The following is a 21,217-nucleotide window of genomic DNA, read 5'->3' on the forward strand; positions in this document are numbered from 1 at the left end:
GTTCTGGGTTTGTTTTGAGAAGAGCTTATTTCTGTTTGGGACATTTCACTTTTTGCTGACATTTTGGTATATGTATCTGCATGGGAGAAGGATTTTATTTTTATCAAGTGCACATGTTAAATGAGGTTTCATTTCTCTGCAGGAAAGTGTCAAGTAGTCAGGAGAGAGTTTAAGTTCTTGCTGGTGCTTAGGTGTTAAGGATCAGGAAGGTTAAATCGTTTTCCCTATGCTTGTATTTTTGTAAGTGATTATAGGCAATCCTATAGCAAGTAATGAATCACCGTATAGTCCTCCTTTATCTTTGCATGTGGGAAATTTCATTTTGAAGCCTAGGTGGTCTTCTGGTTGGGGTAAGGAATAGTAGATTTGCTTGTTAATTTTTCTTATCCTTTGTTCTTGCTCCTGGATTTAGAGAAGGCAAGAACCATGAGTGTAGAATGGTTTTAGCAGGAGCTGCATACCTGACTATTCAGAAATTTGAAAATACGCTAGATTAGACTGTTTCTAAGATTCCCTTCAAGTCTAAAGTCGTAGGTGTGATTATTTAAGAATTATTTGACTTGGGGATATGCAAGGAAAGGTCAGCTCAGTGAGTGTATCTTTTATACTGTTTAAATCTATTTCAAATCCTGCTCTGGTTTTACTCCCTTACGGAGAGGTAATCACCATTCTCAAATACTGTTTATTTTTCTAGTCTTTATTTGATGGATTTATAGTCGAACACACACACACACACACACACACACACACACACACACACACACACACACACACATATATACACGTACCCATTTTATTTTAATTTAAATGAGAGCAAATTATACCTTTTCAGTGCCCAACTTTGCTGATCTTTGTTTCCTTTACTCAACTTTGTTTTCTCACCAGGTTGTGTAATTTAACCTTAGCTTTTTATTATCCTTTTTTGTGAATACCCCTCATAAATGTCTACTTTTGTGTGAGTGTATATTTATTTATTTTAACTTGTTATGGAAAATCTTTAACCTACATAAAGGAAGTGAGACTAGCTCAGTGAGCTCCACGTACCCACTGTCCAGCTTTGGTAATTGTCAACTCAGTTCATCTGTACTCCTCTCACTCCCTCCAGGCCCCGCAGATTATCTAGAAGAAAATTCTAGGTGTTATATCTTTACATCTGTAAATATTTTCACTTGAGACTCTGCGTGATAAGAGCTTTTTAAGAAACATAACAAAAATACTATTTCATACCTAAAAAAATTAATAGTAATTCTTTAATATCACCAGATATTCACCAAATATCTAGCCATTGATCAAATTTGCTGGTCTCATAAATTTTTTTTACACTTATTTTTTAAATTGTTTGTTTGTGTCAGTAAACAAATGAGGATAACCAATCGAATTGGTCAGCTTTTTTTCCCCCTCAAAATCTGAAGCTTGAGGCTTTATTTTTTTTCCACTATGGATTATTGCAGAATATTGAATATAGCTCTCAGAACTTGGAGCTTTATATTTAAGGAATTTGCAGGCCTGATTACTTGCGTAGTTTAAAAGGAAGCAAAAGATACACTTGCAGGCGAACTATATTTAGATTCTGTGAATCCTCGGATGGGAGGAGGAGAGCTGTGAGAGCATCTGGGGAAGACCTGAGGTAGGGATGGTGGAGTCCACGAGGCCGTGAGGAGGAGGGCTCCATGACGGAGATGTCCCAGAGTCAGCAAGTCCCCAAAAGTGCTGAAGATGCTGGTGGACACTTGGACTGATAGAGCACTTGACCTAGTATGAGTGTGGTCATTGTGGTCATCACAGCCATACTTTCTTAGCTGAGAATTTTCTATTCAGTCTCTTGCAGCTTTGAAACTGATCTCTGATTTGGGGAGACATAATGGGAAAACAGAATGTGCTGCTCAGAAATTCACTTTTCAGTCAATGTAAAACATGTGTTCTGTAAAGCAAGGGATGCATACAGTTTTTCTGCATTATAATGTTAGGGAAACCCTGGCAGAAGAAGATACAGTGACTTAGAGCCGAGGTCTGTCAGCAGCAGGGTGGGTGTGAGGCTTGTTTGACCGATTGCAGTGGTGGCTCCTTCTGAGATCACGGACGAGATGGCACATGTGTGATATGCAACCTGCTTCGGGTGACATGCTTTCCCACTGCTGGTGCTTAACCCCCTCCCTAACCCCGCTGGGGCTCCAGGGACAGAGTAACAGTAAAAGTTGGTATCGTGTACACCCGCTTCCTTTCTCACCGCATATGCGCACTCCTGCCTCTGGGGCGGGGGTGCATTTACCTCATCAGCCACTACCCTGGCTTACCTGGACTGCCTGGTGCCTGTATATTGGATCCAGGTTTGCTTCTCTGCACATAGGTTGGGGGGGCCCATGCAGTCTGCTTGCCATCATGCTCATGGAACCTACCCAAATTCATGTCGGGTGGATTCATTGCTGAATGCTAATCAGGAAAAATAAGACCGTATGTTGGTACTAAGGCTAGTCATTAAGTTTTACAGAGCGGACTGGCAGCTGGAGAGTTTTTGAGCCTGCACATTACCTCCCTAAGCAATTCTTGGTTTCATAAAGCTTAAACAAACAGATTGGGATTTGCAGGGGTGGTATGAAAATCTTTGAACTTAAACTGGTCATGTTAGGAGGGAATGTGGGCTGTCATCAGGACAGGGAGGGGATTGGTAGCAATCAATATTGCAGAAAATGGGGTTTTTGCATTCAGACATTTTGGCTCAGACTGAGGAGTGCGTGCAACTGGCAAAACTCAGTCCCAGTAAGAGACTTGATGGGCTTGGGGCCCTGGGGACAGAATAACTGTAAAAGTTGGTGCGATATACACCTGCCTCCTTTCTGATGAGGTGTCATTGTACTACTTGCTGGATCCAATCAAAAGAGTGCGTTCATGGCTTTCTAATTAAGGAGAATAAGAGCTTGTGCATGCAGACGGCAAGAGAAGGACTAAAGGTCCAGTTCTGGGTTCTGCTTCCTGAATGGGGAATTGGGGTAAGAAGACTGGGTAGCTGGAATGGATGGTGAGAACTGCTGGAAGCTACACAATTCACACATAACTCTGGGGTGACAGTGGAAAGAACTGCCTGGGGCGGGAACTCTAGAGAGACCGGGGCATATGCGGTGTGAGATGTGATCCTGCACCATCACCAGTGCTCCCTTTGCCCATTGTCCCCTGAGATTCTAGTCAGTGGGTCGATAAGGGACTGCCCAGCCAGTCTTCCCGTGCAGACCTGTTATATTCCTGTTACTGTAAGTGTGTTTTAGAAGAGAGGTGAACGAGATCCGAATCAGAGGAGCTATTCGTAGGGTGTCCTCCTGGCTGTGATGTTCTTTACAACAGGGAGAGTAAGGAAAGACTACTTGGACCTCAGAGGAAGGCTGGTGACTCAGGAGTAGGAAGGAGCTAGTGTCCAGGAGATGTGATTGTGTAGCATTTAGCACAGTGTCTATAGAAAAGTGTCTTGGGAAACATTAGCTGTGGTTGATATAATTAGAAATATTCAATTACCCCTTTCCACAGAGCTTATCAGAATGAAGACCTTTTTTTCTTTCTCATCATTTGACAAAATTCTTTGCTTTCAGGGCTCTGTTGGCTGGAGGTGGATTTTCTACTTGGACTTACCGGCAAGGCTACGATGTCAGCATTCCTGTCTACAGTCCACTGTCCACTGAGGTGGACCTTCCAGAGAAAGGACCAGGGTAAGGGACATTCAGTGCAGCCAGGTGTGCTGGGAGATGCCGGCGAGGGCCAGCAGGGCAGGTACCACAGCAGTCAAAGCCTCGATTACAGGCCAGGGCCCTGGAGTCTGCTGTCTCTCTTGCCCACCTCAATCCTGTTTGTCCTTCAGTTCTCTCTCACGCTTAGTAAATTTGCTGCCTCCCAAGCTTCCCGAGCCAGAAGTCTGTGTGGTGTCTTTAACTCCTTCCTCTCCCTTACTACCTGTATCAAAAGAATAAGTCCTCCTGATTCTACATCCTAAGTATTTTTGAGACGTGTCTACTTCTCCGTCTCTCTGCATCCACCTGCACCAGGTTACGGTCCTCTCTCTTTGGGTTGCTGAAAAGGCTTCCTCCATGGTTTCTGCTTCTAGTCTTGCTGCCCTCCAGTCTGATTGTTGGCATCACATTGTACTTAGAAGCTCAGACTGCTTAAAATGTCTTTCAAGACCCTAGACCACATGACCGCTGTCTCTATCTCTAGCTTTTTTTTTCCTTTTAGTTCTTAGAACAACTTTGGTCTCAGTTTTTTGGGCTGTGAACACTTTGCAGTGTCTGGAAATCTTTTTCCTCATTTTCATCAGACATGACCTGCTAGTCCTGTAGGTTTAACTTGAATACCACTTAGTTGGGGGCACACTTTCTAGCCCCTGGAATGGCACTCCTAGTGTACCTTCATGCCCTTGTAATTACACTTAAGCCTTCTCTGCTTTGGATTGTGGATTTTGTAAGCTGTGGCCAGGTCTATTTTTGAACTGCTGTGTTCTCTTTGCTTGGCACATAATTGGCTCATATTTCTGAATTATGAGTGAGGAAGTGAAAAGGGCTGGTGGCGTGGATTTGCAGGGCATTTTTTCTTTTTCTTCTCTTTTCCTTTCTTTCTCCTTCTTCTCCTTCTCCTTCTCCTCTCCTCCTCCTCCTCCTCCTCCTTCTCCTCCCTCTCCTCCCTCTCCTCCCTCTCCTCCCTCTCCTCCCTCTCCTCCCTCTCCTCCCTCTCCTCCCTCTCCTCCTTCTCCTCCTTCTCCTCCTTCTCCTCCTCCTTTGCTGTTGTCTAAAAAATTGTGTTAATTCATGGTGAGAATCTTAATGAGCTTTAAGCAAACATTATGATAATAGCAGTCTTTACTTCTGTGACAAGTGCTCATGCATGAAGGTGACTGATTTGTATATTGCCACACTAGAAATGTTATACATACTGGATGAGATCTAAAAACCCACACATAGCATTTGGTGTCAGACATGAGTCTCAAGGAAACAGTTTGCTCACAGAACATTAGAACTATTCTTGAAGCATCCCAGACTTCCCCTTAGAAACCTTTATGGATTCTTCAAGAAGTAGGAGAACTTTTCCAAAGAGAAGACGTTTCACTCCTGTGCCTATGTTCTCCCTTATGGCCAGGACCAAATTCTGGAACTTCCTTTAGGCAGAGCAAATGTTCATAGACAATGTATAAATCCCAGGTGAACTTCAAAAATTTTTTCCTGCCAACATGCAAGTGCAAAGAAAGACCAAACTTGTTGCTTAGGTCATCATCCTCTGTTAGTGGACTCCCAAAATTGACTTAATTTATTTTAATTGAGATGTAGTTCATATACCATGAAAGTCATTCTTTCAAAGTATACAATTCAGTGTTTTTGGTATATTCACAAAACTGTACAATTGTCATCTAATCACTGCTATCTAATTCCAGAACGTTTTCAGCACCCCCAAAATAAACCCAATACCTCTTAGCAGGCACTCTCTGTCCCTGCCCCCAAACTTTACCACCCCTCTGCCGACAACAACAGCTACTAATCTGCTTTCTGTCTCTATGGATTTGCCCATTCTGGACATTTTCTATAAATGTAGTCATACAATACGTGACCTTTTGTCTCTGCCTTCTTTCACTTAGCATGATGGTTCAAATTTTATCCATTTTGTAGAATAGAACCAATACTTCATTCCTTCTTTGGCTTAATAATATTTTCTCATATGGATGTACCACATTTTGTTTGTCCATTCTTCAGTTGGGAGACATTGGGTTATTCTGTTTTTTAGCCATTATGAATAATGCTTCTGTAAACATTCATGTACAAGTTTTTGTGTAAATATACTTTCAGTTCCCTTGGGTACATACTAAGGAGTAGAATTGCTGAGTCATATGTTCACTCTGTGTTTAACTTTTTGAGAAACTGCCAGAATGTTTTTGAAAGCTGCTGCACCATTTTACATTTTTACCAGCAATGTATAAGGGTTCCAATATCTTCACATCCTTGTCAACACTTATTATTGTCTTTTATTCTACCCACCCTAGTGGATGTGGAGCAGAATCACTGTGGTTTTGATTTGCATTTCTCTAATTAATAGTGTTGAGTATCTTTTCGTGTGCTTATTGGCCATGAAAATTTATATACCCACTTTGGAGAAATGTCTATTCAAATCATTTGCCCATTTTTAAATTGGGATGTGTTTTTATTGTTGACTTGTAAGAATTCTTTTATATATTTTAGATACTAGATTCTTATTAGATATATGATTTGCAGATATCTTCTCCCATTCTGTAGGCTGTCTTTTCACTTTTTTGATAATGTCTGATGCACAAATGTTTCTAATTTTGATAAAGTCCAATTTGTCTATTTTTCCTTTGGTTGCTTGCATTTTTGGTGTTATTCTTAAGAAACCATTGTCTGCACCTGTGTTTTCTTCTAAGCATTTTTATAGTTTTAGCTCTTATATTTTGGTTTTTGATCTATTTTGAGTTAATTTTTGTGTATGGTATGAGGTACGGGTCCAACTTCATTCTTTTACTTGTGGATATTCAGTTCTCTTAGCCATACTAGTTGAAAAGACTATTCTTTTCCCAATTGAATGATCATGGCACATTGTTGAAAATCAACTGGCCATAGATATATGGGTTTATTTCTGAACTCTCAGTTCTATTCCATTGGTGTATATGTCTGTCCTAGTGCCACTACCACACTGTCTTGATCACTATAGTTTTGAATTACTTCAAAAGGTAATTCAAGGTCCCTTGCATTTTAACTGCTTTTTAAAATAGGGCAACTTGCATGCTACAGATTTAATGGGATCCCTATCAAATTACCTATGACATTTTTCACAAAACTGAAACAAATAATCTTATTATTTATATGGAACCACAGAAGACCCAGAATTGCTAAAGCAGTCCTAAGGAAATAGAACAAAGCTGGAGGCATAACCCTTCTAGACTTCAGACAATATTACAAAACCACAGTAATCATTCTGTCTTTTTTGGGGGGGTGGGGGGGAGGTGTAATTAGGTTTATCTATTTATTTATTACTTTTGGTGGAGGTACTGGGGATTGAACCCAGGACCTTGTGCATGCTAGGCATGCACTGTACCACTGAGCTACACACTTCCCCCTGAGTTACAGTAATCAAACAGCATGGTATTGACACAAAAACAGACATATGGATCAATGGAACAGAATATTGAGAGCCCAGAAATAAATCCCCACACCTACAGTCAATTAATCTTCAACAAAGGAGGTAAGAATATACTGTGGAGAAAAGACAGTCTCTTCAGCAAGTGGTGTTGGGAAAACTGTACAGCTGTCTGTAAATCAATAAAGTTAGAGCACTCGCTCACACCTTACACAAAAATAAACTCAAAATGGCTTAAAGACTTAAATGTAACACATGACACCATAAAACTCCCAGAAGAGAACACAGGCAAAACATTCTCTGACATAAATCGTAGCAATGTGTTCTGAGGTCCGTCTCCCAAGGCAATAGAAATAAAAGTAAAAATAAACAGATAGGATCTAATCAAACTTATAAACTTCTGCACAGCAAAGGGAAACCATAAACAAAATGAAAAGACAACCTACGGACTAGAAGAAAATATTTGCAGCAATGCAACCAACAAGGGATTAATTTCCAAAATAAACAGCTCATACAGCTTAATATCAAAAAACTAAACAACTCAATCAAAAAATGGGAAGAAGACCTAAACAGACATTTCTCCAAAAACATACAGATGGCCAATAGGCACACTAAAAGATGCTCAGCATTGCTAAGTATCAGAGAAATACAAATCAAAACTATAATGAGGTACCACCTTACACCGGTCAGAATGGCCATCATTAAAAAGTCCATAAACAATAAATACTGAAGAGGGTGTGGAAAAAAGGGAACCCTCCTGCACAGTTGGTAGGAATGTACAATGGTGAAGCCACTGTGGAGAACAGTATGGAGGTTCCTTTAAAAACTAAAAGTAGAGTTACCATATTATCTGGCAGTCCCACTCCTGGCCATATATCTGGAAAAGATGAAAACTCTGATTCAAAAAGATAATGAACCCCAGTGTTCATAGCAGCACTATTTACAATAGCCAAGGCATGGAAGCAACCTAAGTGTCCATCAGCGGATGACTGGATAAAGAAGATATGGTATACACATACAATGGAATATTACTCAGCCATGAAAAAGAGTGAAACAATGCCATTTGCAGCAACATGGTTGGACTTAGAGATTATCCTACTAAGTGAAGTAAATCAGATAGGGTAAGACAAATATGTGATACCACTTATATGTGGAATCTATAAAGTGATACAAGTGAACTTATTTACAAAACAGAAATAGACTCACAGACATAGAAAACAAACTTACGGTTACCAAAGGGGAAAGGAGGCGAGAGGGATAAATTAAGAGCTTCGGATTAACAGAGGTACACTACTATATGTAAAATAGATAAACAAGGATTTATAACATAGCACAGGAAACTACTTTCAATATCTTGTAATAACCTATAATGGAAAAGAATCTGAAAAAGTATAAATATATATATATTATATATACTTTTATATATAAAAGTATAAATATATATATATAATTGAATCACTTTGCAGTACACCAGAAACTAGCACAATATTGTAAATATATACTTCAAATAAACTTTTAAAAAAATAAATAGGACATTTTGAATAAGTACAAATAAATAATAATCTAAACTGCCTTGTTCTTGTACAACAACAAAACTGGAACAGATTTACAAATTAAACGCAAACAAATCTACAAAACTAATAACGTTCAGGTTAACATAATGTCGTTGGTGAGGCTTTTTCTTTGTGACTGAATTGTGTCTTCATTACAGGATTTTGGGGTTTGCATGCTGGGTGGTGACGTACTTCTTCCCTGCCACTTCTGCTGTTTGAGCCACTAGGAAGCTTCCCTTTATATAGTCTACTGTGACATTATTTCTCTTCCTCTGGTACAGGTACATGATTTATATTTTTTCCCTAACATTTCTTACAAAAATCTTCAAGCAGATAGCAAAGGTAAAAAATTTTTATGGTGCACACCAGTATGCCCATCACTTAGGTTTTACCCCTAACGTTTTACTGTACTTGCCTCACATGATTTACACTTTAAGTCTTCCTTCTCTTCCTATTGGCCCATCAAATATGAACTTGAACAATGAAAACAATGAAAAATTTTTAGCAGCATACATCATTAAATATGAGAAAAAATATGCCTATGCTAATTTTTTGATCATCGCCAAGATGAAAATACAAAAATAAATCTATAAAGAATTTGCAGACTGGAAAAACTGATACAGTTCAATGCCACGTTTTGGGACTGGATTTCCATAAGTTGAGAAAGGGTGATCTGTGCAAGCCCAGCTGGTACCCTTTGGGGCAGTACGAGTTTCAGTCATGTACCTAGGATCTTAATTTGGCCTGTTTGTGCAGCACTGCACATGAAGACGCTAATGAATAGAGAAAAGTCAGTTGAAATTGAATACAAGTTTACTCCTCTGCTTGCTGCTTCTGTGAGCATTTACTTTAAACAAATTGTGTGATTTTAAATAGGTTTTTTTTTTTTAACCTTTTTTCTTTTTCTTTTCTTTTTCTATTGTTCTGGAGATTACTTAATTCAGTGTGGTTCCATCCACTTCAGTTCAAATCACACTTTTGTTGCAGGCCTATTTGGACCAAGTGTGGCCAGGCTGGTGGTTCTCAACAGGGAGAGGGGTTGATTTTGCCCCTCTTTGGGGACCTCTGGCCATCCTTGCAGCCGTTCTGACTAGCATGACTGAGGGCATGTGTCGGGGTCGCTAAGCCCACTCCAGTTTTGATGATGTGCCACAGGACTCAGTATGTAGACGTACTCGTGGCTGTGATTTATTACAGCAAAAGGATGTAAAGCACAGTCCGCAGAGGGGAGAGGCGCACGGGGTGAAGTCTGGGGAAGCCAGGGGCAAGCTTCCAAGGGTGCTCGTCCCTCGACGTCACACAGGAGGGGCGTCGGTACCCCAGCAACAGGGTGCGACAACACGTGTGAAATGTTGCCCGCCAGGGGAGCTCGTTAGAGACTCAGCACCCAGGGGTTTTATTGGGAGTTAGTCACGTGGGCTGTCTCTGCTCGGCACGTGCCATAATTCCAGACTTCCAGAAGGAAAGCAGTACTCAGCATAAACCCTACTCTTTGTACAGTTTGGGCCCAGTGAGCCACTCTTATCAGTTCTCCTCCAAAATTGAAGTTCCCACACACCAGCCGAGGGCCAGCCTTCCAAAGAAGAGAGTGTCAGGCCTGCTGTGTTAACTCTGTGGTGTGCAGGGTACTCTGGCATCTAGTGTGTGGAGGCCGGTCATGCTGCTAAACCTCTACGATGCACAGGACATCCCCTCAGCAAAGAATTACGGGGTCCAAATGTCAGCAGTGCTGTGGCCGAGCTGGCCTGAGCGAGACGGGGAGCAGGGGAGTCTGGCCCCACAGGCTGGCTCAGCTGCTCTGGGCTTCTTTCTTAAGGCTGCTTGCACCTAACTCTCTTTATCATCCAATCTCTGGGGTGTAGTCTAGCTCTTATATTGGTTTAGGACTCTCACCGCCCTTCAGATTGAATCCAGGGAAAAAAACATGCCAAAAGCAAAAGACTCAGTGAAAACAAAATGGAGTGGTTGGCTTTATTCCTTTGATAACTATGTAAGTTTCAAAAGCTAAAGCTCTAAATGTTCTTAGAAACAGTGAACAGTACATATGTGTAAATTTAAAAAATACGTACAATATATTGTGTATATGTATTTACATGCAATATATTGTATATGTGCAGTCAAGTTGTGACAGTTCTACCTAATAAAACTAGAAAATGAAAAGAAAACAAAATGAAGGAGAATAAATCATTCTGAACAGTAAACATTATTTTCAAGGAATAGTTTCAGAGATTTACAAGCTGCTCTATCGGTGGTGTTTTCTTGGTAACTTAATCTCTAATCTTTATGTATAAACTAGATAGAAACTAAGATTTTTAGATCATTTCAGGTCACAGTTGATTTCTGAAGTTCTGAGTTTCGGCAGCTAGAGAGAAGAACCGTCCATCTTCAAGGGCTGCAGAAGGATGCTGAATGCGCTATGGCATGGCCCTCCCTCTGCTGGCCAAGAGGTGGATTCTACAGCCCGACTTGGACCCACCTCTCTGTTTCCCCACCCGCTTGCAGTTTGACCCAGCAGTTGTGGTGTTGCTTTTATAAACAACACTTCTCTCCCTCTGGAAAAAGAAAAGAAAAGGAAAAAGAAAGCAAAGACAGGCCCCAGACTCATCACCCTTTGCAGGGACTTGGGAGGAGGCAGTATGGGTGACCCCGTGGCAACATTTGGGATCTGTTGCTCTTTGTGAGAGTTGCTTTTGAAGGGAATTCCCACATCTCTTGAGGGCTGCATAGAGTAGCAAGAGCTTTGTTTTTATTTTTATTTTAAATCTTTCTCAGTATTTTTCAATGGGAAGCTAAGGGTTGTTGCTATTGATAGCTTCTTCTCACAGCTGTGTTGGCCTCAGCTGGAATTCTTGTCATGTTCTCTCTAAAAGGAACTAAATTGGGAGTTTACAGCTGTTACTATTGAGGGAGACTTCGAGTTCTCAGCATGATTTTACTTAAGCTTCGATATCAGCACTGCTGGGAGGAAACATGAAAGTCATAGCTGGTAATTTTAGTCCTTGAAAGAAAAACAAATTCATCTTAAATTTTTATTTGCTTAAAACTAAAATGGGCCTCCCCCATCAACCAACCATCTGCCAGATTGGGGAAAGCCAGCGTGTAAGCAGGGGGAACATTTTTAGACTCTTGTTCACATCTGCACACTTGTATAGGAAATGGCGTTGTGGTCGGGTGGGGACCAGTGAGCCTGGTGACTGAGTGTCTAAAATAGAACCATGTTTCTTAACAGTGAAATCTAACCCACACTTTCTTTACTCAAGAGCTTCTTTGAGCACCATGTGTGTTAGCATATGTATTTATTTCTCTGTCTGTATACATGGATCTCTCTCTCTATGTTTATTGAAAACTATGCATTCGTATTGGTATCTCCAATTCCAAACAACACCACAGGGGCATTCTGGTTTTCCCTCTTTATATATCTGTAAATCCCTTCTCTGGCAGTGAGAAATCCAGCTCCCATTACCCTCAGTATCTTTACTTTTTGGTCGACCCTCTTGCCCCCTTCCCTGCACAGATGCCCTCCCCACCCTGACTCCTGCATCCCCACATTGTGCTCCTGCTGCTGTCTCCCGCTCGCACCCCAGTGCACATACCCTCCTCCCCCTTCTTGGGTTCTGACAGCCCACATTGGAGGGATGCTCCTGCTGCCATCACCTTCCCCACCACCCTTTTCAGCCTGCCCAGGCTCTGACACTCTCCTGGCTACCCAGATGTCTTCCTAACCTCACTCGGTCTCCAGCATCCTGTGCTGCATTGCCATAGCTACCCCTACCCGTACCCCTTCCCCTAGTTCAGAAACATTATTCACTCTTTTAGGGATCTCATACCTGTGCCAGGCCACCTCCTTGCTTGTCTCCCAAATAGAAGCTCTCCCCCTACTAGGCCTTCAACACTCTGTGGACCATCTCTGTCCCACCCCATGCAGAAACACCCTCTTCCCTCCAGGACTCCAGCACTCCACAGCCTCCTGAATAGACACCCTCTTGTATCCCCACATGTCTATTCTTAGTGTCTACTTCATTTATTTCTACTCTGACCTTTATGATTTCTTTCCTTCTACTAACTTTGGGTTTTGTTTATTCTTCTTTCTCTAGTTGCTTTAGGTGTAAAGTTAGGTTGTTTATTTGAGATTTTTCTTGTTTCCTGAGTTAAGTTTTTATCGCTATAAACTTCCCTCTGAGAACTGCTTTTGCTGCACCCCATAGGTTTTGAATCATCATGTTTTCATTTTCATTTGTCCCTAGGTATTTTTTGATTTCTTCAGTCATACATTGGTTGTTTAGTAGCATATTGTTTAGCCTCCAAGCATTTGTGTTTTTTGCAGGTTTTTTTCTTATAGTTGATTTCTAATCTCATAGCATTGTGGTCAGAAAAGATGCTTGATAAGATTTCAGTTTTCTTAAGTTTACCAAGGCTTACTTTGTGGCCCAGCATGTGATCTATCCTGGAGAATGTTCTGTGTGCACTTGGAAGAATGTGTATTCTGCTGCTTTCAGATGGACTGCTCTATAAATATTGATCAAGTCTATCTGATCTAATGTGTCATTTAAGGCCTGTATTTCCTTATTGATTTTCTGTCTGGATGATCCATGGATGTAAGTGGGTGTTAAGGTCCCACACCACTACTGTGTTGCTGTCTATTTCTCCTTTTATGCCTGTTAACAGTTGCCTTATATATTGAGGTGCTCCAATGTTGGGTATATATGTATTTACAACTGTTATATCTTTTTCTTGGATTGATCCCTTGCATTATGTAGCGTCCTTCTTTGTGTCTTCTGACAGCCTTTATTTCAAAGTCTATTTTGTCTGAGATAAATATTGCTACTCCAGCTTTCTTTTGGTTTCCATTTGCATGGAATACCCTTTTGCATCCCTTCACTTTGTCTATATGTCTCTCTAGATCTGAAGTGGGTCTCTTGTAGACAGCATATATACAGGTCTTGTTTTTGTATCCATTCAGCCAACCAACATTTCTATTCTCATTCTAGACAGCCTTTTCTTACATAGAAAGTCTCCAGAAAAATCACAGAAAAACTCTGTGCTCTATGACATCCACCGTAGAACCATTGTCTTAAGAATTGGAAAGACCTCTTTAGAGACCATTTAGCTCTAACTTAGTGTATGACTTTTTACTATAACTTCTTAATGAAAAGTTTTCTGATTTATGATTTTAAAAAAAAACTCACCACAAGACAGTTCATTTCACTTTCAAACAGCTTTAAGCATTAAGGCAGTTTCCATGCCTATCTTGAGAGTTTGACTGTAGCTCCTTTGCCTGTTGAAGCAGCTAAGCACTCCGAGAGTGCTCCCTATATGTGATCTTTCCATCAAAAGTCATCCCTCTGAAAATTAATGCTTTTACAGAAGAAAATTTATTGAGGCTCAGGGCTAGGAGTAGAATCCAAGAGTCTGTTTCAGTGACTAGAAGGAATGCTTTTGGCTATAAATATTCAGCGTTTTGTTCAATAAAAGGTAATTTGGGAGAAGTTGCCCAGGATGAGAGGAACCAGTCTTGTACTGGTCTCCCTGCCGGGCTGCTCTTCCGTGTCTCCCTTGCGTCTGCTTGCCTCTGCCCTGCGCTCTGGGTCTGCACTGCCGTCAAGGGCAGCTCTCTCAAATGGAACTTTCAGAGAGGAGATGATCTATATTTGTGCTGTCGGGTGCCCACTGGCCACCAGTTGCTGTTGGGCATGTGAAATGTGGCTAATATGACTGAGGAACGGGATTTTAAGTTTTAATCAGTTTAAATGGCCTCATGTGGCTTCTTGCTGTTGGACAGTGACATTCTAGGGAGTCAGCTTGTCCCTTTCTTTCCTTCCTGTGGTGTGGGCAGTACCCTTTGCTTTTAGTTCAGCTGTAGAAAGAAATTATCAAAAGAAACAGTTCTGAGGATTTTAGAGCAGTCTGGCTGCATTGCTGTGTTTGCTGGAGTTGAGCTGAGCTGCTGGCGAGGTGAGTGTTCCCCTTCTCACTCCTCGCTCTGTGTGTTTTGGACATGAAGCTTAATGCTCGGGAAAGATGACGATGTACTCGGAGAATGATTATTCTTTGGCCGTGGGTGTGTGCATAAAGTTTTCTCCAGCTAAAACCTCCAAGTAAGTCTGAGAAACTAAAGAAAAATAAAACAATTACCCTTTCTTTCTTTCTTTCTTTCCAAAGCAAGAAGAAAAAGGAGAGGGGGCGGTTCAGACTGTAGGCTATTGGTCCTTTCTTATGCATAGCTTCCTATTAGCTTCCCTGGTGGCACTTCCTAGAGATGCACACCTTCAGTGTTGTCCCTGGTTGGTACCAGTTGGAGGTGGATTTAAGTGAGTAGAGCTCCTTGGTCTGATGGCGGTGTCATTTCTTCTAGAACCTGCTTTATATTATTCCTTTCTTTGACAGTGAGTCCTGCTGGTCCCTCAGCCTAAGTAGCGTTTATGCCCTGTAACCTCTTTGCCTTATGGGAATCTTGTCAGCCAAGAGGGGATTACTTATGTCTGGTCTCCCCAGAATCTTCCCCTTGACTCCTGGCTCACTAACTTTGTGTTCATGTTTTGTCTCTCGTGGAGCTAACTGGCGCTAGACCCTTGGAAGTCCTTTCATCACTCCATTTTCTTTTAAGCATCTATGATATCCAGATGTTCCATCCTTTGGTGAAGATAGTTTTTTCCACTTGTTCTCAACTACCAGTTTGGTCTTCCTGAGTCCATATGGCCTTGACGGTGGGGGCTGTCTTCCCTGGAGCTCCCCTACAGCATAGGGGTGCTGGGCAACAGCCGGAAGCAGTGTCTCACGTCTTCTCCTTTCACGGCCAGTGCTGCCCATCAAGTTCCCGTGATCTCCTGTTTGAAGGCTGCAGCCTGCTCTCAGGTCCTTTTCAGAGCAGAGAACTTGGATCTAACTAATGATAACATTTGATGTTTTTCTAAATAATCAACCAGTCATTCAGTTTCTCTCTTTACACACACACACGCACACACACACATGCACACATTTAAAGTATGCTCCCCAAGCTTGGCATGTTATAAGCATTTCCTCAAAACATTAAGAGCTTTTCCCAAATGAAATCTTTAATGCTTGCATGATATTTTTCAGCACGTGAATGAGTCATACATTACTTTCTTAGAGTATAGAATATTGTAAATACTCAACAATGCTACAGAGTGTAATTTCCCCAAAAGTCAAGGATGTGAATGAAGATGGGTGAAAAAACACTTGTTGCTGTAAGTTTAATATCAGAGTTGGCCTCACCTTGATTGACACACCGGCTGCCACCTCCAGGTCATTCATTTCCTCCTTCCTAGGCCGCGCCAGTACTTCCTCCTGTCATCACAGACGGCTCTCCATCCTGAGTACAGAGAGGACCTGGAAGCGCTCCAGGCCAAGCACGGAGAGTCAGTGTTGGTCCTGGACAAGTGCACCAACCTCTCCGAGGGTGGCCTGGCCGTGCGAAAGCGCTGCCACAAGCACCAGGTCTTCGACTACCCCCAGGTGCTGCAGGTGAGTGTCCTCCCTTACGCCTCTCGAGGCTCGCAGAGGTCATGACCACCAGGTGAAACTGACCCCAGCCCACAGGATGGTTTCCCACATGCAGCTCCCTGGGCTCCCCAAGGGGAGAAGAAAACTCGGTACTGCTCTTTCCTGGAGCCGCGTGACCTTCAGGTCCTTCAGTGACTGTGCACTGTTTGTGCAAAGCTGCTTGGCATACGGGTGTTCCCACTGCTTTCAAATATTCATCTTCAAAAACACACATCTGATAGATTTGCAAAGAAGCCACATAGACATAGCAAGCAGATGTATTTTGCTTGTATCCTTGTATTCATAATCCAGCCCAGAGAACTTTCCTTCTCTAAGGTGACAGCTTGTATCCTCTGACTGTGCTAGCCCGCAAGGCCATGCTCAGCTTTGCCTGGGAGTGGAAGGTTTTTATTTTTTGTTACTGTCTTGTCTTTTGGTGTTTCTGCTGCCCTCAGCACATCCTGCTGGTATCATGGGAGTGGCAGAGCTTCATAACCACAGGCAGGGCAGTCCTTTCGGGCGTGTGTTATAAGCAGGATATTTGACACCTCTCGGGCCTGGAGGCCAGGAATACAGAAGTTGAGTTTTATTCACTTAAATATTTAAAACACAGACAGGTTAGTTCAAGGAGAAATATCAAGGAGCTGGTGTGATTTTTTTTTTTTTCCAAATCTCCAAACAGAACTGGCCCATGCTGAGATTGTTAAAATACTTTCTCTTAAAAAGTGCTGCGTCTCCTCTGGAATGTCTGACTGATAACAGTGGTGATGTGAGTAGGAGTATTTATAGTAACCTTTGTCTAGACAGGAAGAATGGTTATCAGCACGTGTGTCCACATCTGGATGCCGACTCTTCGGGCTGGCAGAGCTGTCCACCTGCACCTCCGGGCGCCATGACTGATTCCCTCTCTCCAGTTTTGCTGCTTTCACAGTGATCCCGGGAGGAACGTGGCATCTTGAGTTTCTTCATATATTTTTTTCTGAACTGTCCTTTTCTCTAGCTTTAATGATTAAACAATGTTTTTGTCTTTGAATTTTTTTTTTTCTCCTGAAGAGGCAAAAACTGGGAGAAACTGAGGGTTAAAGACAGGGTCTTGTCTCATTCCCGTTGACTTACTGCAACTGCTTTTTTCTCTGGTATACCTCTCATCTTCCCAAATGTTGTCCACATCGAGTGGGCATGAGGGAGTGAACAGGGAAGACATATTTTGAGATTTTGCTTTTTGTTCAATTGATTGTTTCTAAATACAGCATATCTGTCTTAATGTGTTTTCAAAGGCATTGCATTCATGAAATGAATGTATTTTATACATGAAGCACACTGCTAGGTGCGTGGGGAGTAGAAAGATGAGGGGCGATTTGATGATTTCTGTTTGCGGGTCCTCTAGAGAGCCCGATGTGCCAGACAAAATAATTCTATTACAAGGTAGGCGGAGGTAAGCACTCTAAGTAGTGTGTGGCCACAGTGTGTGTACCCCGCACGCTGGGGCTAAAAGAAACCAGTCCCTGGGAAGTCACACTGTTGAGTGTCCCAAGGAAGATGTGGACATTTTCAGAATGCCAACAGTGGAGGCACTGAGGTGACGCTGAAGAGTGGAAATATGGAAGACTGCAACCACTGAAGCTTTTCGGTATTACTGGCGTGAGCTGTTCTCTTTCTGCATTTTTGTGTCAGGATGCCTCGGTATTGCTTGGCTTCAGCCCTCGGGAGAACTTCGTGGTCTGCAGGGATCAGAGTGAGTGGATCAGCGAAGCTGGTTTCTAATCCCCTTCCTGTGTCTGTGTTCCCGCAGGAGGCTACTTTCTGTGTGGTCCTTCGCGGAGCTCGGCTGGGCCAGGCGGTGCTGAGTGACGTGTTACGGGCCGGCTGTGTCCCAGTTATCATTGCTGACTCCTATGTTTTGCCTTTCTCTGAAGTTCTTGACTGGAAGAGGTGGGTGTTACCTTCTGATAAACTTTACACCAGGGGTTCTGCATGTACTAGATTTTAAAAGTCCCCCAAACAATTGTAATGCATTCTTAGATTTGAGACCTGCTCCTTTAGATCATTTTCCATCAGGAGAGTTAGTGCAGTGGTCTGGACCAGAGCTGGGCCAACTGAGGACTTTGGGCCAAATATGGCAGGCTTCCGGTTTTTGTAAAGTTTTATTGAAACACGGCAAACCCATTCATTTACGTATTATTTGTGACTGTGGTTTTTTTTTGTTTGTTTGTATTTTTTGCTATGGTGACAGCATGTAGTTTGTATGACAGAGATTACATGGTCCACAAAACCCCAAATAGTTACTATCTGGCCCTTTACTTGGCCCAGAGCAGTGGTTCTCAGCTATGACTGTGAAGTATACTCACTAGAAAACTAAAAAGCATGCCTGGGCTTGGTCCTCAGGAGTTTTAAAGCTCCCCAGGCAATTCTGATTTGTAGCCACAGTTGAGAACCACTGGTGTAGAGTCTGCTGGATTTGCATAAAATACTAGCTGGAGGAGGGGGACCTGCACACGGTGAAAGCTTAGATACACTCCCAGCGTACGGATAGACAACACGTAGGTTCTGCGTGGTTGTGGCTCTCGGTGCTATACTTAACAGAATAGTCTTGTGTTGTTTCATTTCCCTGGGACCTTGGAGGTGAAAGATTTTTGAAAATGAGTTCCTTTTGTACGTACCTCTCAGGCTTGTTTTTACCTCAAATGCTTAATTACTTTCTCCCCTCCCACCTTTTCCAATATTTCTGTCCAAGTCTGGTTACCACAGATATTTGAACAATGTAAGTAGCATTCATTCATGTAGACACTCATTCATCTCACATTTATTGGAAAGCCTGCTGTGAGTAACAGAGGCCCTACTCTTAAGCAGGCTGGCGTCCGGTGGGGAAGACAGAGCAACAGTTACAGCACTGTGTGATGAATGCTCTAACGGATGCACGGGGGGAGGCGATGGAAGCCCGGAGCAGGCAAGGAGCCTGACCCAGCCTGGAAGAGGCGGGTGTGTGACTCTGTGTCTTGGAGAAGTGAGGAGCCACCTCCAGTCACTTCCTTATCGGTGGAAACATGTGTTGAGTGCCCCTTCTTTGCCAGTTACTGTGTGGGGTATGAGGATACAAAGATGACCAAGGTCAGACCTTGCCTCCAGGAAGCTCTCGGTCTGGTGGGGGAAGACAGACAAGTCAGCCGGCAATGACCAGATACAGTGCTGAGATGCAGCCCTGGCTGGCTGTAATGCTAGGAGAGGGAGGAGGAGACGTGCCGTGGCCGCGGCTGTGGGGTTGGGGAGAGCTTCTCGGGGCAGTGACCTGAGCTGAGTCTGGAAAGATACTCATTCCTGTGAGGATCTAAACCTGCTTGGGTAGTTGTAATTAGGATGAGTGGTAGAAGGGCTCTGGATTTGAAGCCAGAAGGCTGAGGTTCAGGTAACCAGCTCTATTACCGGCTAGCTTTGTGATCTTAGCAAATCATTTAATCTTTTTTGAGCCTCAGTTTTCCCACCTATATGGTAGAGATCACTTACTTATTTAACAACTATTTGTTAAGTGCTGTGTGTGCTAGGCAGTATGCCTGGTGCCCAGGATTTGCTGGTGAATGGAACCAGGTGTGGTTTCCATCCTAATGGACTAGGGTAGTGGGCAGAGGGGGTTGCAGATTTTCATAAATTAACTTGTACAAATAAAATGACAAACTCTGCTAAATCCATGAAGAGTGAGTCACCATTTGGTCCTCTCTCCCTCACCCCCGGTCTCTAATCACTTCCCCTCGTCTCTTTTCTCTGTCCCCAACTCTTACCATCCTCGCCTGGCCTGGGCGAGGGGCTCCAGCTGTTCTCCCGGCTCCCACTCTTGCTTTCTTACTTTGTTCTAACACTTTAGGCAGAATGATCCTGTTGGAACATAACCAGGTCATGCCATGCTTTGCCTAAAACCTTCTGTGACTTCCTGTCTCAGTGAAAGCCAAGTCCTTCAATGGCCTGTGAGGCCCCAGACACCCTGCTGTGGCCCTCCCTTCCCTGTTGCTCTCCCGTCGGGTATCCTTATGGCTCTCTCACCCCCTGGCCTTCCTTGCCTGGTTTGCTCACCCTTGTATTACCAGGACCTAGCGTGTAATAGGGGCTCCATAAATAAATGCTGAATAAATGAATGGACTGGGGAGTACAGCTAAAGAAGAAAAGTCATTGCTAACTCAGAGCAGGCAGTGAAGAGTGAAGAAGAGTATACCCGGTAGGCAGATTTGCACATGCAAAGTTCCTGTGGTCGGGCAGAGTGTGGTGTGTGCAGTGAGAGGGTGCCAGTGTGGCTGGAGCACAGTGAGGAATGCACAAAGGATGGAAGATGCAAGGAGTGGCAAGTGGGTAGTGAGAGATGGAGATGGTAGGAGCTCCTCTGAGGTGGTCAGCCCAGAGAAAGGGGAAGGGAAGAGGGACTACTTATCTCAGGGACTGTGGGGCTGAGGGGGGGTTGGGGTGCCTTTGCTTCTGCTGGTGAGAATTAAACAAGACATGTATGTAGCAGTGCTTTGTGGAAAGGGCTGGACATCAATTGCTTTGTTATTGTCTCCAGAGCATCTGTGGTTGTGCCAGAAGAAAAGATGTCAGATGTGTACAGTATCCTACAGAGCATCCCCCAAAGGCAGATTGAAGAAATGCAGAGACAGGTAAGCAGCGAGGCAGCCCTGTGGAGAGGTGATGTAGGGGCTGTGAAAGGGTGGCCCTGACTGCTTGGATACAGAGCAACAGCTGCTGAGTGCAGGAGTGGCATTTATTTCCTCCAGTCTATCAACCAACCAGACTTCAAAGAGGAAACAGTTAGAGAGTCGCATCAGGTAAGGTTTGGAATAATAACTATCAGGTTTAAAACCGCTCCTGAGGCAAGCCTGCGGAGATTTTAGGGTCCTACCGTAGCAGTGTGGTAGGATGCAGAGCTGCACCCCTCTGGAAGGTGGTGGTTCTGGTGACTGAGCCAGCCGTGGAAGCCAGGACGTTTCAGGGTGATGCTTCCGAGGAGCTCTGACCTGGAGAATGTCGTTGGATGTGCTGGCCTGGGTTCCCGTTCAGCGGCCCTTGTG

General features: G+C 43.1%; 1 protein-coding gene across 5 annotated transcripts in view; it reads left to right on the forward strand.

The window, feature by feature from the left end:
* EXT2 (exostosin glycosyltransferase 2) overlaps positions 1 to 21,217 on the forward strand; it is a 154,565-nt gene that overhangs the window by 35,887 nt on the left and 97,461 nt on the right. For all 5 annotated transcript variants that reach the window (XM_032488496.1, XM_032488495.1, XM_032488493.1 and 2 more), the window contains 4 exons: positions 3,579 to 3,695; positions 15,956 to 16,151; positions 17,962 to 18,101; positions 20,713 to 20,806. In XM_032488496.1, the coding sequence (XP_032344387.1) occupies positions 3,579 to 3,695; positions 15,956 to 16,151; positions 17,962 to 18,101; positions 20,713 to 20,806 (547 nt within the window). The remainder of the gene's footprint in view (positions 1 to 3,578; positions 3,696 to 15,955; positions 16,152 to 17,961; positions 18,102 to 20,712; positions 20,807 to 21,217) is intronic.

Source organism: Camelus ferus, chromosome 10 (assembly GCF_009834535.1).
Source record: "Camelus ferus isolate YT-003-E chromosome 10, BCGSAC_Cfer_1.0, whole genome shotgun sequence".
Classification (NCBI taxonomy): domain Eukaryota; kingdom Metazoa; phylum Chordata; class Mammalia; order Artiodactyla; family Camelidae; genus Camelus; species Camelus ferus.